The sequence below is a fragment of the Zootermopsis nevadensis genome, unplaced genomic scaffold (assembly GCF_977971745.1).
Source record: "Zootermopsis nevadensis isolate Lab colony 2312 unplaced genomic scaffold, Znev_1.0 Znev_ptg000008l, whole genome shotgun sequence".
Classification (NCBI taxonomy): domain Eukaryota; kingdom Metazoa; phylum Arthropoda; class Insecta; order Blattodea; family Termopsidae; genus Zootermopsis; species Zootermopsis nevadensis.
In genome coordinates this window covers 7297825-7314106 of record NW_028259140.1, presented here as the reverse complement: position 1 = coordinate 7314106, position 16282 = coordinate 7297825, and the positions used below count along the sequence as shown (strand labels likewise).

General features: G+C 33.2%; 4 protein-coding genes across 4 annotated transcripts; 1 reads left to right on the top strand and 3 right to left on the bottom strand.

Annotated features, from left to right (window-relative positions):
• Nucleotides 1-78: 78 nt before the first annotated feature.
• On the bottom strand, nucleotides 79-2433 carry LOC110829794 (nucleolar protein 16). The gene is made up of 3 exons (XM_022063883.2): nucleotides 2239-2433; nucleotides 1449-1752; nucleotides 79-521 (listed from the first exon to the last, which is right to left on the bottom strand). Exons 1-3 carry the CDS (start codon nucleotides 2331-2333, stop codon nucleotides 375-377), a joined length of 546 nt encoding a protein of 181 aa, XP_021919575.1. The 5' UTR covers nucleotides 2334-2433; the 3' UTR covers nucleotides 79-374.
• Nucleotides 2434-3242: 809 nt separating this feature from the next.
• On the bottom strand, nucleotides 3243-7230 carry Polr3F (RNA polymerase III subunit F). The gene is made up of 6 exons (XM_022063882.2): nucleotides 7089-7230; nucleotides 6841-6958; nucleotides 6275-6523; nucleotides 4858-5109; nucleotides 3873-4034; nucleotides 3243-3383 (listed from the first exon to the last, which is right to left on the bottom strand). The coding sequence occupies exons 1-6, from the start codon at nucleotides 7163-7165 to the stop codon at nucleotides 3309-3311; spliced, it is 933 nt and encodes a 310-aa protein (XP_021919574.1). The 5' UTR covers nucleotides 7166-7230; the 3' UTR covers nucleotides 3243-3308.
• A 17-nt stretch (nucleotides 7231-7247) lies between these two features.
• On the top strand, nucleotides 7248-9616 carry LOC110829795 (uncharacterized). The gene is made up of 3 exons (XM_022063885.2): nucleotides 7248-7478; nucleotides 8166-8287; nucleotides 9206-9616. Exons 1-3 carry the CDS (start codon nucleotides 7248-7250, stop codon nucleotides 9483-9485), a joined length of 633 nt encoding a protein of 210 aa, XP_021919577.2. The 3' UTR covers nucleotides 9486-9616.
• On the bottom strand, nucleotides 9534-15832 carry Rpt2 (26S proteasome regulatory subunit Rpt2). The gene is made up of 9 exons (XM_022063880.2): nucleotides 15684-15832; nucleotides 15349-15499; nucleotides 14371-14495; nucleotides 13294-13479; nucleotides 12831-12930; nucleotides 11597-11811; nucleotides 11082-11279; nucleotides 10373-10582; nucleotides 9534-9879 (listed from the first exon to the last, which is right to left on the bottom strand). The coding sequence occupies exons 1-9, from the start codon at nucleotides 15684-15686 to the stop codon at nucleotides 9745-9747; spliced, it is 1323 nt and encodes a 440-aa protein (XP_021919572.1). The 5' UTR covers nucleotides 15687-15832; the 3' UTR covers nucleotides 9534-9744.
• Nucleotides 15833-16282: the final 450 nt, after the last annotated feature.

Below are 16282 nucleotides of genomic sequence, written 5' to 3'. Positions count from 1 at the left end.
TTTTACACTCTTTGCTCAATGAGATGATTTTACAGCTAGAACAGGAAAGGAGAGTCAGTGCAATAATTCAAGTCAAGCTTCAATTTCATCCAACATTTTTTCTGTTAATACTTAATATTCTCATACTCATGTTTTGATTTCCCATCTGTTAACATGCCTGTTGTTCTCATTTTACTGGCAAGATTCTGAATAAGTGTCCCCCTGAACACTTCAAATGTTAATTACTGTTATTAAACACACACACTGAAATAATGTGTATCCTTTCCAACAGTCAATTACCAAACATCACATGGAATCCTGATTTAAACACTTATTCATAACAAGTAACAAACATAAAAGGAATTCACTCTATTATACAAAAGTGTTCAAGAACATTACAAAATACTATTAACTGAATTTTGTTTCTTACGAGACTCCATGTACATGTCATACTGCTCTGGAATATTCTTAAACTTCTTTATTTTGTTTCGAATTTGCCTCCACGTCTCTTGGTAATAGTTTTTAGGATCCTTTGCCATTGCCTGCAAATTACAAAATGAATGCAAAAGAAAAACTACTTTTTAGGGACAGCTTCATAGTGTTTATCTGTTTTCCTATTTGGTCAGATGTAACAAATCAAAAACAGCTGAATAGTTTTTATGAAATATGATAATACAAAGTTTTACTACAATTTGTCTACAATTTTGGTAAGAACTGGACAACAACGTACATTTTACACAAAGACGTACATGTGCTTCTGCACATGAAAGTGGCTGGGTAGGGAATCCCTAGGCTACCTTGGTTACTACAATTACCAGATGAATTCCCAGCCAGCCATGCAACCATGTGATGGAATCCTCTGTGATTACTTCACCCAGGCACCCTGCCCACATTAAAGTCAAATTATAGTAAACATGCCACAATTATTACACTAGGTGTACATTTCCTCTTGTTGTATAAGACTGTAACTAGGTATGTGTTCTGATCCACTTAAATAAAATAATAAAATCTACATGTGGCCTGGCTGCTATAAACTGTGATTATTTTTAATGTGCAGAAGTTATTTATGTTCACTGCTATTTCTAATCAGTGTTTTTATAGTGCATAAAATAATCTACATCCACCACTGGTTTATTCCCTGGCAACCAACTAATGTATAAAGTAATCATTGTATGATTGCACAGAAGTAAATAATATGAAAGGAGTATGATGTCGTTTTGCACTTTTGGTACCTTTCTTTGGGATGCGTGTTCAATGGGAATATATATTCATAAGAATGTCACAATACATACATAATTTATTTTAGAAGAGATTATTTTCAGGAGAAAAAGAAATTGAAAAATGAGTGCAAGTGTATGTTTGCCACTGTGCATTGTCCCCTAATGAAAGAGGCCACAACCACTAGCTATGTTGGGAAATACGCTTAATGCATTCCTAAATCTAATTCAAAGTTTATTACTGTAACATACCTTGTAATCATCTTCATATTTATCCATGAGATATGTCAGCCAAGTAATTTGATTGTTTGGCAGTCTGAAGTTCTTTACCCTTGGAGCCTTAGCATCCTCCTCCAGTCCCTTGGCAACATATGTTTTTATAGGAACACTTATCTCTTCATCACATTTAATATTCTCTCCATCACATTCCATTGGGAGCAGCAATTCCTTTGAACTTGGTATTTTAAGTGCCTTGTTTGAATCATATGCCAGTCCCATGTCATTTAAATTTTGCTCAACAGTTCTTGTCTGTTCCCAAGCTTTCTTTACTTGTGGACTGAAAATTAAATTAATGCTAATCATAATTTGGAAAGAAACAGCTGATGATCTTTAGTGTTTGGAAGTTGGAACTTAACTGTAGCATGAATGTACAGTTATGTATGTTTTGCTAGTAAGGAAGGTAACATTGAGAAATCAACATTCATCACAGAAAGTTAATATTGATAATCTTCAGGATGTGGGTATACTTGTTAAGACGTATGTAAGCCTGATTTGTACAGAGTTTGTTACACATTCTGATAGTTGTAAAACATTTTCAAAGTTTCAATACGAGTTACATCGAATTTTGGCATAGGTAAGAAAAGCATTGAGTTTGTTATAATCAACAGGACGGAACAGTAATTTAGCACTCCTTGCTTAACAGCATAGCTCAAGTTAACTGAGTGGCAAATAATGGAAATAAAAAAAGTTTTCCAAATAATGTTCCATCCTATTTCTGTAATGATTGCCCGATGCAGGTATAACCTAAAAGAACGCTACATACCACGTTATGGAAGGAAGTTTTGTCCTCCTATTCTTCTTCCTGTTAACACTATAACGATATTGCTTCTTTCTCTTCTGTTTCCTTATCTTAGTCATTCTTAAGCCGAGCTAAATAAATGATCCGAACAAAAACCGCTTTAACCTACACAACCATGCACAAAACGATACATACCACAGATAACTTTACATCACAAAAAATACCACTGCAAATTACCAACTTAACCGTTTATCATCGCTCCGAATTGCGAGGTTCTTGGCGAATCGCGACATCTTTGGTGAACAGTGTTTATTTCCATCAAGTAACTCTACTCCGCTGTTGATAGATGTGGCTGTTACAATCTTTATTTAAATATTTCCATGCGCAGCGTCCATTGGCGAAAACGTGTAAAGGGAATAAACAAGTTAAACCAAGGGTTCTCAATCTTTCACAACCTAAGATCACATTCACCCTTTCTTATGAACTCACTGACTGCTAGGTTATAAATGACAATGTAAACTTCACAGCAATTTATTAAGAATGCTATTAAGTTAATATAGGATACTAATTCAAATGGTACGCAATTATTATCTGCACAAAATTACTCATTTGTTATTCTCATTAATAATTTTGTTAAAATTAATACTTACTTCATTATACAGGGCAATATATTACAAAAATGTATGCAATCCACACAAAAACACACTGACATGCTGCATGTACCCTCAGATTAAAAGCCTTTAGGTTAAATGTTTCGAAAAACTCTACACAGGTGTTAGCATCTCATAGCCTTCTATGGCTATTTTCTCCGGTTACAGACAAAATATGAGGTACATAGTTGCCTTTTCACAGTATGAAGTATAATTTAAACATTCCTGCACACAGCATTGTTTCTGTAACTTTGGAATCTTTAATACCCCTACAGAGACCCTATAGTAATAAAATCATTCTAATTAGATTTCATATATACACTTTTCATACCATTTCTCCTTGTCAGGATCACCATTTGCAGTTCTTATAAAACAGGATAAGTAATTAAATATCTTTAATTTGTTCCATAATTGATAAATTTGTCCAATAAAAATTACAATATTTTACTCTAACCATTCCTTCATATAAACACATTTCTTAGGATTTACAGATCCAACATCGCTACAGTGTCGTAGAACCTGAAATGAAAAGCAGTGGAAATTGTCTAACTATACAAACAAGTGGACTCTACCACTGATCAGATTTCAACCAACTATTCTTAACAGGTTAAGTTCCTGCATGCTTACTCAAACACATTAAAACCTCCACAACAGAAATAAGCCCAAAAATTGTTCTCCTGTGAATTTTAATATGGGCTAATAAATGATTTAATATGATTCAATTAAATTATATCATAAATTTTCTATGAGATCAACATCATATGTAAGTGAACTACATATCAAATGATAAGTAAAGAGATTAAATAATACATGTAGGTAAAAGTATTTGAACTGACTAATAAAGGTACTCATTTTAAACTTTGTAAGACATGAGTAATCACATCACTTTGTTATGAATAACTGTATAAAATATGATATTATGATATAAGTACAAAATGTTTATAGCAAAGAACCATAACATAATAAGTGATGCTAAACAAAACACAACAGAGTCCTTACTATACTCACTGGACAAACTCCACAAGGAATGCGGACAATGCCTGGTGCTGGCAGTAAGGACTCAACAGCTCGATACAAATGGCTCCCGTCTGTTGTTACACATCTCTCAACTTTGCCATCATACAGAAGGGTATCTAGAATTGTCTCCATATCTTCTACTGACAACTGGACCTTCAATAAAACATTAGGGTTATAGTATTTTAAATTTTGAAGTCACAGCATATAATATTTTTATTCAATAACAAATGAGACACAACCCCAAGCCTGTTTACTGATTAACCTTACCAAGTTTTCGCCTCTGTTTTTGCCTCATTATTGCACCTAACCAAGGCCAGTAAAACTGTAAATCCATCTAAAGTTAATCTTCCATTTCATAAATACTTACACATTTTTCTAACACAGTATACTCTACATAAACAAAATAAAATCTCCTAGAAACAATTTTGTTACAGCTCTCTTAAAGTTACCTCTGTATAAGAATCAAATATAAAATTGTGCAGCAGGTCTAGGGAACCTGCTAACACTGCTTTTTGGTGACATTATTATAACAATCGCCTGTGGATTGGAACTTGATACAATCTGTTTTACAAAGATAATAACATTTTCTAATATACACAATTTCAGAATGAAATTTCTGCCAGTTCAATGTTACAAACAAAAATCAGAAGCATCTTAATGGTATCTACAACAAACTGGAGCTAATGATCACACTACTGATTGTATGTATCAATACAGAACAGAACAATTAAAACTGAACTGTGCCAAAATATTAATTTATAACAAATACAATTTAAAATTTTTGGTCCCGAGGAAAGCATTACAAAGTGATAACACAGAAAGTTATATAAGTCATTAATTAATAATACGAAGTAAAAAGTAATATGAGAAATTCCAAAATAAATACAGTATTCCTTTAGAAATAATCATCCCATAAGGATAAACACAATAATGCTATAAACATGAGGTAATGCATTTGCCAGAAAAAATTAATTACCTTACTTATTCCAAGTTCACTTATATACTTCCACACATCCTTGGATGATGCATATGAAATATTCCGAGCAGCAATGGGACCTCCTTTGCAGTCTCTGGTAGCCTCTAGTTTCTGATGCAAGAACCTGTAGCACTGCTGATTGAGCACATCCACAAATTCAGCCTCAAAGTCTTGATCACAGTACCAGGCTCCTCCAGTCACTGTTCTGTCAGGTTCCAAATTATAAAGCATGTATACTTTCTTTTTACTGGCCTATAAAAATGAATGAAAATAAATATGATACAGAGGCACATATAGAGATAGTAACAGACCTCAGAAATATAAACTACAAAGTAATTCAGCTAGGTATAAAGCAATGCTATTTCATTATCATACAATGCTGAGACTAGACACTTAATTGTTCACAGGGAAGTTTCAATAGCGCATCCCTTCATTAATAAGAATAACGAGGTCTGTCCTATGTTGTATCACATAATTTTTAAGGGTGTTCTTATCTATAATCATTCACCATTTATTCCACCATCTTCAACAGTGTGAGTACCTTTTTAAAGTCGTTCAACAGAACTTAGATAGAGTTTATGCTATTATGATTTATGAGTATGAAAGAAAAGTCACATATGAATTACTCGTTCCTTAATTTATGTTGTTTGCAACACAATTGAGAGTAATACCCAAATAATTCAGTGACACTTTATTGCAATATCTACCTTTTTTTTAAAAAAAATCAGAATGTCCTGACATCCAATGAATCATTGTTTCTCCATCCAAATATATTATTGCATAGCAACACCTAACTACCATATTTTATTAGCAGATCATTTACAGTCTATTTATATGTTATAATAAAACAGGATTATGGTATCATCAAGTGTATGTATCCATGAGCATCTCTGACCCCCTATTAATTCTTGAACAAATAGACTTAATTAAATCAGACATGAAAACCATGCTACTGGAAGCCACCACACATTCATTTTAATTTCCATAAATAAACGTATCTACAAACTTCAAATAAGGTCTATTTGTGCCTTAATAATTACAAATATTAACATTACTAAAACCTTTTAGGTAAATGCTGTTCAGAAACATGTTAATAATTTGTGTAATTAGTAATTTATAATTTCCTCTAGCCCTTGTATACAGCTGGAACCATTTAAAGGAAATAAATGGTCAAAGTTCTTTGCAGATTCCAATTAATTTTCTTAACTTCTTAATTCTTAGCTTACTGAGTTTCTTTTTTCTTATTGCCTTTTGCTTAATGCAACTTAAATGCCTACCAACAGCCCAGCATATATGTCTCTTGTAAGCAAAAGTTTTAAACCCTCTGGAACAAAGGATTTAGCAATTTAAATATTTCCAGGCTGACATTAATCATAAATATACTTTGAAAACCTGATAAAATTAAAATTATACTTACAGACACAGACTTCACAGCTTTAATTAACTTCTTGTTTTCAAGAATTTTCAATATCTTATTGAGCTGTGTAGGAATCAGGTTGGACTTGAATCTAATGTCTCGAATCCAGATCCCCTTGTTACCAGCCTCTTCAATGATACTGTACACAATTTTCTCTTCATTATCTGCACCTTTTACCTTCTGGATCCTAGATGGATCTTTTAACTTATATAGAAGTGTCCCACCTTGATTAAACAAATCAAAATATCCCTAGAACGAAGAACAGATAATTATAAAATACTTGAGAAAAGACATCTGTATAAAATTATTATAATAAAAGAACACACCTGACAGTGATGGTAGCCTGAGTATTCAATATACTTGGTTGCCATGAAAGCTTCAGATCATACAATTTATGTTTCTGTTAGAAATAGATACTGTGTTTGTGCTATGACATATTTTATATACTTGGCTTGGGCCTATGAATATTACAAGTATCTATTCATGCTCAAAACTGTAAAAGAAAAAAATCTTTTTCTTTTACTTCAGTATTTTATATTCTTTTATTCATATCAAAATAAAATTACCTGTGCCAGTAATTTATTTATGATGCTAGCACGCTGGTCTGGCCGGAGATCAGGTACCTCATTCTGGATATCTTTATCAGATATACCTTTCCCTGAACCTTTGGCAAGTGCTAAAATTCTGAACACAAAATGAAAATCATTATCTCTTGAAAATGTGCCAAGCCACAAAGAAATGCATGTCAATATGTTTAAAATTAACAAGATTTTATAAAATGCACACTTTCCGATGTAAAAAAAACTCCCCTCACCTATGCTCGCTAGATTCCAAGCTTGACAGTTGATCATTTCCATTCCGCACAGATTCCTCCGGTTTATTTGTAGTCATTGTTGCCAAAAACAAATATATAATTGCAACCCAAAACTAGTAACAACTACCTCTTTGTCATCAGACCCACAGATTATAACAAATGTTAAATCCCACAGTTCTGTACATAACCTCTTTATGGTTAAAGGAAAGTATAAAGTCTATGACAAGGCTTACTCTCATTGTTATCTCTGGTCGTAACATTTGTGATGGTGTAAATAGTAAACGTTTTCATACTAATATTCTTATTTCTGCGATGGCTGACGACAGTATAAACAACTGCATAGACGTTGATGTCGGTGCTTGGAACAAAATGTGTACAACTCTTGCGAATGTACGATAAGAACTTTTCATACAACTGAACTATTTACGTTTCGTTCCTAACCTCAACAGCAGGGTTCGTAAAAAGATTAACTTCATCCTGTGGTAAATTGAATTTTGGAGTAAAAAATAAAACTGTATTATGATTAATTATACACTTCAGTTTTCTACGTAAAATTTAGGGACAATGCAGTTTTCTACTTACACAGAAATGTACAATAAACAAGTAGGAAATTGAACTAGCCCGTTAGTTGCACAACCCCCCCCTCAAGTTTACTTCATGACATTTGCAACCAGTAATAAATCTCTGCCTGGGATCAGTCTATATAGCAAGATCCTAATTGATTGCCAGTTGAACTGGAAAATTCACATAGATTAGATAATGTGGGTTCAGCATGCTTTTATTGCTTGCTCAAGTTGTGGTCATAATCTTGTTTGGGTAGTCAAAAACAATGAAGGTTTCCTCTTGCAGAAGAAAATAATCAGAATTATAGATGACGGTGACAACCACGAATTTATATTAGTCAACATCTCTACACGTTAAAGATGCCATGCTTTTTCAGTCACAAATACAGGCTGAATAATATGTATGCAACATCAGCACTGAGTAATTTTTTTTGGGACAACCTGTACAGACAGAATGTTCTAGAGAAAAGAGGCAAATCTTTGTGTGGTGTTAGCAGATCCCTGGTGATTTCAGGCTGGTTTTCGAGATGGTGCAGCAGCTGGAAGGGATGCAGTTTTTCAAAAAGGTTTTGACACTGGATATGCTGAAGGATACCAAGCTGCATTATCATTGGGTTATTTAAAAGGTGCCTTAAGGTGAGCCCAGCACTGGACTTGATAAATAGTAAATAAGCTGTTATCAGGTTAAGATTGAAAAAGAGTGACTGAAACCTACATGAGAACATACATGCAAACTCCTCACTTTGGCATGTGTTGCAGGTGTCTGTGTTGATAGCTTGTAATGTTTACCACACTTACACAGAGCCAGCAGACAAAGCCATTGTGCCTTGTACTTATGAGCTATTTGAGTTTGTGTTGCCTCATTTCTTGGCTTTTTCTTTATTATTTAATTATGCTGTTTTAATGGCATATGGAAATAATTACAATTATGGTTAGCTTGAAGGGTTGAAACAGCCTGCAAATACTATATCCTTGCTTCATGCCAGGGGGAAATATTTTATACTACTGTAATTTGGTAGGCCGAAACTTGAACAATTCTGTTGCAGCATGAGTTGAGCTCCGTAATATATGTCACAATAAGTATCTAAATGGAACAAAGACTTTTATGGCTTATATTTAATCGAGCATTAGTACCATGTAATTTCACTTAAGTCAGAACATGTTAGTTTCACTCATCCCTTTTATCCAGTTTTTCCAGCACTGAACCTGTTTTATGAAAGCAGGATTTGAGGTTCTCACAGTGGTGAGTACCTTCTGGGTTGTAAGCTACGCAGTCTGATAGAAGTTTACCATTGTTTCAAAGGTCATCATCAGGGCCCACACCATATATCATTGAACAACTGCGCATGAGCAGTTTTGAATACAGATGTGTAAGTTACTGTTTACATGTAGTGACATACTTTCCACATTCCAAAGGAGGAAAATTCAAAGTACTAAAACTAGTGTGTGGGAGAGCAAAAACTTTGTGAGGATCGGGAGTTCGATAAATAGAGACCCTGTACGCACATCAGTACCAAGTATTTTTTAAATTACAATTCATGTTCTTTATTCCAGCACAATCATTCATCATACGGAGATGGCCACTGATTCTGCAGTTAGTGTATTAAACACTTCTTTAGAGAAAACTTCAGTAGGCATGTGTCAGTTGTGTCAGACAAATCCTACTAAAATTCAGGATCACAAAGGAATCGTCGTTACAAAATCAATGTCAGACATTATTGGTAATCAAAGAGATTATATAAGAAATGCACTAGACAAAATAGAAAAGGACAATTCCCATTTGCTAAACGAATGGAGTGCGACACCAAAGGAATCAACGGGAAGGATAAATTAGGACTTAGGTATTTAATATATTTCTTTAATATGACAGAGAAGGCCTGGATAATTTCAGTTGTATATATTCTCACTAAAGTGAATTAATACATTTAGTAACAGTATTTGAATAAAAATGTTTACTTTAATTTATTTTAAGTGTTTTACTGCGTTGGAAAAAATTTAAGTGAGTGAAGCCCACAGCAAATTTATGTATTTCCTGCTTTTTTTTTCCAAGTGAAGGTATGTATTGTGAAAATTGAAGAACCTTTCTATTCACTTTATAAATAAAGACCTTCTGGAGTACCTTCTTTCTTCCTATAAAGAACACTTTCCTTAGACTTCCGAAAATCCTCGTTTGTTACCTTCATCCGTCTTTCTCGCAGAGCCATCAGACCTGCTTCTGTACAGATTGCCTGAAAAAGTTACTAAAATAAATAACACTGTTTTCTGATGTGATACAAACAGAACTTATGAAATATTAAAGTAACATTTGGGTCAATGGAGGCTTACTGCTTAGTTATGAATGTCCCACATCAGTAACACATGCTGACAATGTTGCAAATAGATCTGCATGACTGGCATATGCATGGTCAGATAAAGTAAATACTTCAGGGTACTGTTGAGGACAATCGTACACAGTGGTATGAGGTTTAATGCTCTAGGAGCCATGCCATAAACATACTGATACAGCATGCTTATGCTATAAGTCTTTAAAGGTAACATGATAATATTCACATTTTAAAATTATCCTCCCATGCATTCCTAGGTCTCCAAAGAGGCTTCTTATTAGAGTTACTTATATTGTGAATGCCATTTTGATTTACTGGTATAATCCACAAATACCTAAACTTTTCCACATTTTCAAAGGATTATTAGCTACCATTACATTATGAATAAAAATCTCACCTTAATATCAGCCCCAGAGAGATCATCCTTGGACATGATAAGCTCTGTCAGATTTACATCTTGAGCCAAAGTCATACGTGACGTATGGATGTTGAAGATGCGACGTTTTGTTTTCTCATCTGGCAGTGGGAATTCAATCTTCCTGTCAATTCGTCCAGGCCTTATCAAAGCCGGATCCAAAGTTTCTATTCGGTTGGTAGCCATTACAACCTTGTAATAAATTATATAGAACAAACATTTTAACATTAATATTAAAATTCTGAGTCTATTTATTAATAATGTAATATTAAATATAAGATTATACAGCAGCATCATATTGAGAAAAATTCTAAAAAATTCTAATAAATAACATAAATAACACTATATTCTGGAGAGCCACACAGTTGTAATTAGATATGCATTTGTTATGACTGGTACTTGCCAGCAACCATTTTTATCCTCCAGTTTTAATTAAATACTTTTATGTTGAACACAGTGAAGTGATGAAACTTCCAGGTAAATTATTTTTAATAGCAATTTACACAATCAGAACTCCAGAGTTAACAACAATGCAGTAATAAGAGAAAGGATATAACAGCCTGAAGATGTATTTATAACCTGAAACACGTCATCTGAAGTGATCTGAATATAAGACATGAAGTGAAACTGTAGTGAAAAGATGATACTTATTATTATACATGTTTAGCTGTTTTCAACTACACTTTCTTACCTTAACATCTCCTCGAGAATCAAACCCATCCAACTGGTTCAGTAACTCCAACATGGTTCTCTGAATTTCACGCTCACCACCAGAATTTGAATCGTAGCGTTTCGTTCCAACAGCATCTATCTCGTCAATAAATACAATGGAAGGAGCATGTTCTTCTGCAACTCTAAACAGTTCTCTGACCAGCTTAGGCCCATCTCCCTAGAAATACAAGCAATGTGTTATTTTAAATCATCTATTATGTCACTTTGGTTTCATAATCAGAGTATAAATGTCAGTAACCTAAACACAATGATAACCAATGAACTACACTAAACATATTAAATTTAGTATGGTGGGAGATGGTAGACAAGCCTACAAGTTTCTGAATGACACTTCTTTGATGAATGTAAGCACTAACACAGAAACAATGTGAAAGTTATGTTCATGGCAAAGAAAAGAATCATGGTATATGTTTAACAGCTGCCACAAAATGGCATGCCATTAATGCATGATGTGCATATGCTATGAGTACTTACCAAATATTTTTGAATTAGTTCTGAACCAACAACTCTAAGGAATGTGGCTGAGGTTTGGTTGGCGACTGCTTTAGCCAGCAAAGTTTTTCCAGTACCTGGTGGACCGTAGAGAATAACTCCTTTGGGAGGTTTAATACCCATTTCTTCATAATATTCTGGATGGGTAAGAGGGAGCTCTACAGATTCTTTAATCTCTTGAATTTGTGTATCCAAACCTTCACAGGAATAACAAAGTGGAAGAAAATATGTAATATGAATGTCAGTCAAGGAATTAGATGTCTGTTGTATGATTTTCAATTAAGCAAAAAATATATTCACCAGATCCAACAAAATATATTTATCATAAAGTTTGGCTGCACAATTCTGAACTTCAAACAAAAACAGCTGACACTATAAACAATTTCAAAATATTTCTCATCATCACAACACAAAAGTATATATTCTCAATATTCTGAAAATGAGTTGTGTACTGTCTATTCACAATGGTTGAACCTGTTTTAGAGTAAGAGGAAATAAATGGATATATCTCTGAACTTCTGTAACCCAAGCCTTAAAAGACACCAGGAAATTCAAAGATGCTAAAAATGAGTCAGCCAGTTGGTTTGCTTAATTTAGTGTAATACGTGGCAATACTTGCTTCAATTTACAGTAATGTAGACCTTTATAACTTTAAGATGGAAGTCTTCTTTTTTAAAAACAGAAAATTGTTTTGTTTTATGTACAACTTACCCTCTTATTATCCAAACATTTTCCTGAGCATTTTATTTTCATATACCTGTAATTTATGCTCTTTCCTCAAAGTAACAATGTTTCATAACCATAAAAAACAGATGACAACCATGTTACATTGATCTTTGGTGTTTTGGAATGTTGGCAGGATGACAAATTTGAACTGAGTAGTTAATAATAAGTATTTCTTTTAATTACATCATTAAACTTATTAGTAATGTTACTGTCATTCCTAGATACCTAAAACTATTAAACTTTTCAAATGATTTATCATACACAGTTTTGACACTGCTGCTGATTTTAGTTCTTTGAAAGCTCATGTATGTAGTTTTATCTTTATTTATTTCTGGATCAATTTTTTTGTTAGTCCTTAAGAGAATGTCCACATTATGGTTTGTACTTTTCACATTTTTACCCAAGAAATTAAAATCAAATGCACAAACTATCACAGAAACTAGTGGAGAATATTTTACTTAACACCCAACCCTTATACAGTTCCACCTACCTCCAATATCAGCATATGTTTCTTGGGGAGCTTTCTCTAACTTCATTACAGTGACCATAGGGTCTGTATCATCTGATAAAACACCAACCACTGCATGTACCTGTCAGAACAAACCAGTACCAACTCTTTGTTTACACACAGTAAAGTAATGCTCAAAAGCACTTAATCACAATCAATTATGATGCTTATGTGTATCTGACCTTTATATACAAAGTCCATTATTACAAAACTATAAATATTTTCAAGAATGTCTACACACAGATAAGTTTCTTGAGAAAATATCTGACTGTCTTCAATCATTAAAGGTTAGTGATTACATACATACACATTTATTTATTTATTGAAATAATCAGTCCCATTATTTGTCAACTGTCATAATAATGTGAATGTCACAACAGTATCTGACCTGATCATATGAGTTTTATCCAGACTAAAAAATAATCAAAGATTTTAACAAGCTCACCTTATGATTCAGCAATACAGAACAGCCAGGCTCTAACTGATCTTTATCAACAAAAGAAAGGATACTGACATAATGTTCACTTCCAACAGAAGTGGAAACAATGGCATGATTGTCATCAATAATTTCCTCCAAAGTTCCCACAGACATGGGTGTCCCTCTCAGATCATCTACTTTGGATCTCTCTTCCTGCAAATAAACATACTGTCAATTACTCAAAGAAATCAAAATGAAGTAATTTTTTTAACGTTATACTTTCACTTTTGGAAATGTGCCTTTCTACAAACAGAGTCGAAAATACACATTTAAATAACCATACGCTAATTCAATTACAAGTATAAGAAAATCAGTTCCAGATGTTTTCTTTCACATACTAAGAATTTCTTTTATGCAACGAAACTAACACTGGTAGCAGAACCCCACAATTTAACACTGCTAATAGCAATGCCCATCACTGCAACTCTTGTGTAACTACCTATGTGTGGCCACCATCATAAGTATATATCAAAGTTGAAATTTCCACAATACCAAACAATAGTAACATGCCTGCAAATGGTCTAACAAATCTTTCCAAAATACACAAACAGAATATAGATTAAGGCTTTAACAAAACATAAAACTGCATTACAAAGGACCATAAGTAAGTACTCAGTGTAAAAGTTTATAGACAATGTGTAAATTATTAAGCCTTATGCCGTTACTTTATTTGAATGCCAGTTCATTTATGGCTGTAAAAATACATTCTATATATCTGTATAGTGGTCACATAATGTGAAGAGTTTTAAGTAGCATATAAAGTCACATGCTGTTGACAATTTTATTTTGAGTGTGATTTGACATTTGTGGCAAGATTTCTCAGTTTTAAATAGTTATAAGATTGCAAGTGTTTTGTAGATATAATATTGAGTATCTGAATGATGTGTTGGTAATTTTTATTCTCATATATACATAATACCTTAACCCACATAATTAGTTACCTTAAAATTACATTTTAAGCAAAACAATGAAAATATAATGCACAGCTAATAAGTTAAAAATTATGTATAACTTCCACATATTCTAAAATATGCAATAAATTACCTCAATCTTTTCTTCCTGAGGTTTAAGTCTCTCCTGATTACGAATAAATTCCTCCTCCATGAGAAGATAATCTTTGATTCGTTCCAATTTCAGAAGTTTCAGGCGACATCTTGTATGTGGTGTCACTGAAAATTTAAGCAACCATTTATAACTAACCTGAACTTGTTCAATGATATTTTTTTTTAAAATGAATGCATTTAATTACAAAGAAAAATAAATTTAAACACAAATATGAACACTCCAAACAATTTAAGGTTGACCAGAACAGTGATCTGCAATATTTTTAAGCATCACATTATATTATATTTGCTACAAGCAGTTACACACATTACACAATATCAAGGAAGAGAGGTAGGACACAACCCATTCTCATTTGTAGTTATTACTAATAAAGTGTCAATATATTATATCAATTATATTAGACAAGATGACTTCTTGCTTCTGGATCAAGGTATAAAGAAGTTGAAGCAGCAATAAATGAGTATCTCCTATCTCACTATTTTTACTCCAAAGAATTATCTCAATCAAATATTTTCAGCTGTTATAACTACATGTAAGCAATAGTGGTTATGCTTTCTTGTTCAATTATTTTTGCAGTAATACAGTAGTTGAATCTAAATTGCAGTCATAACTATATAATTTATATTTGTATTAGAAACAAGTATTGTATTTGTGGTGACATGTTCTACATCCTTGACTTAGGCATACAAAGGATATATGGAATGCAAATAAATCCTATTCTATTCCCCCGCTACTGTCCTCTCCTTAACAACCTAGCCTGACATCCTAATCAACATTCAAGGTTCTTCTGTACATGGTCATTAAATAATCGTATATAATATATTTACTGTGTGTATGTAATACAATCACGAAACTTATGCATCACAAAGTTGTTAAAATCAACGTCTTTAAAATCATTCTGAAGATGACGATATTAAATATTCAAAGATTAAATATCAAAGTTAATGACAATTTTACCCTGAGGTAATTTCATGGCTGCATCTGGGCCTTTTGTCCTCCTCCGTTTTTTACCAACACGTGTAGGAATAGGAGGCTCATATTTCTTCTTTTTATCCTTGTCATCTCTCTTATCTCCTCCAGTTCCTCCACCGCCGGACTGATTCTGACCCTGTCAAATAATAAAGTATTTATGTCAACCCAACAAGTGAATAACCTTAACCTTAATTTGGTGGGTGAAACAACTGTTTATGAAATACATCACTTGCTGTTTATTTTATGCACTAATAATTAATTACCTACTCAAACTTCGGAAAATAAGCACATACCAATTAAAAACAAAAAACGAATCTTACCATATTAACCTTCCACCAAACCCAAATACGCAACTTCACGATCGACAGCCTTCTAAAAACCAACTTACGCAAAGCTTAAAAATACCAAAACAAAGTACCCTACTTATGTTGGATCTCATAAGACAGTATCATCGATGCCAACACACGTTTATGTTCGCTGCTATTGCCAACTACCTGGAAATTATTTGCTTTCTCGTAACTATCTACTAAGAGATTAATACTGGTTTATGCTAATACGATTTTTTGAGAACTGGTAACCCACATGCCTCGCGCTACACAATAATAATTGACAAATTTAATTACTATCAGCAAAACTAAACATGTTTGTATTTATATGGTATGGAATACCTCCTCATTCTAGTATATTATCACTTTCTGAGAGCAACAGTAGCAACACAGCTGTTGTGAACTGGTGAGATGTGAACAATGTTGGCAGCACTTGAGGTATGATGTAAAGTTTTGTCACAATAAGGATAATTGAAAAGTAAGTTATTCATTTTCAGCAAAATGGAAAATAATAACATGATGGCTGTACAACATGTTTTGAGGATGGTAACTAGCAAATCATTGTGACCTGACATGTGAAATTTATGTGCTGA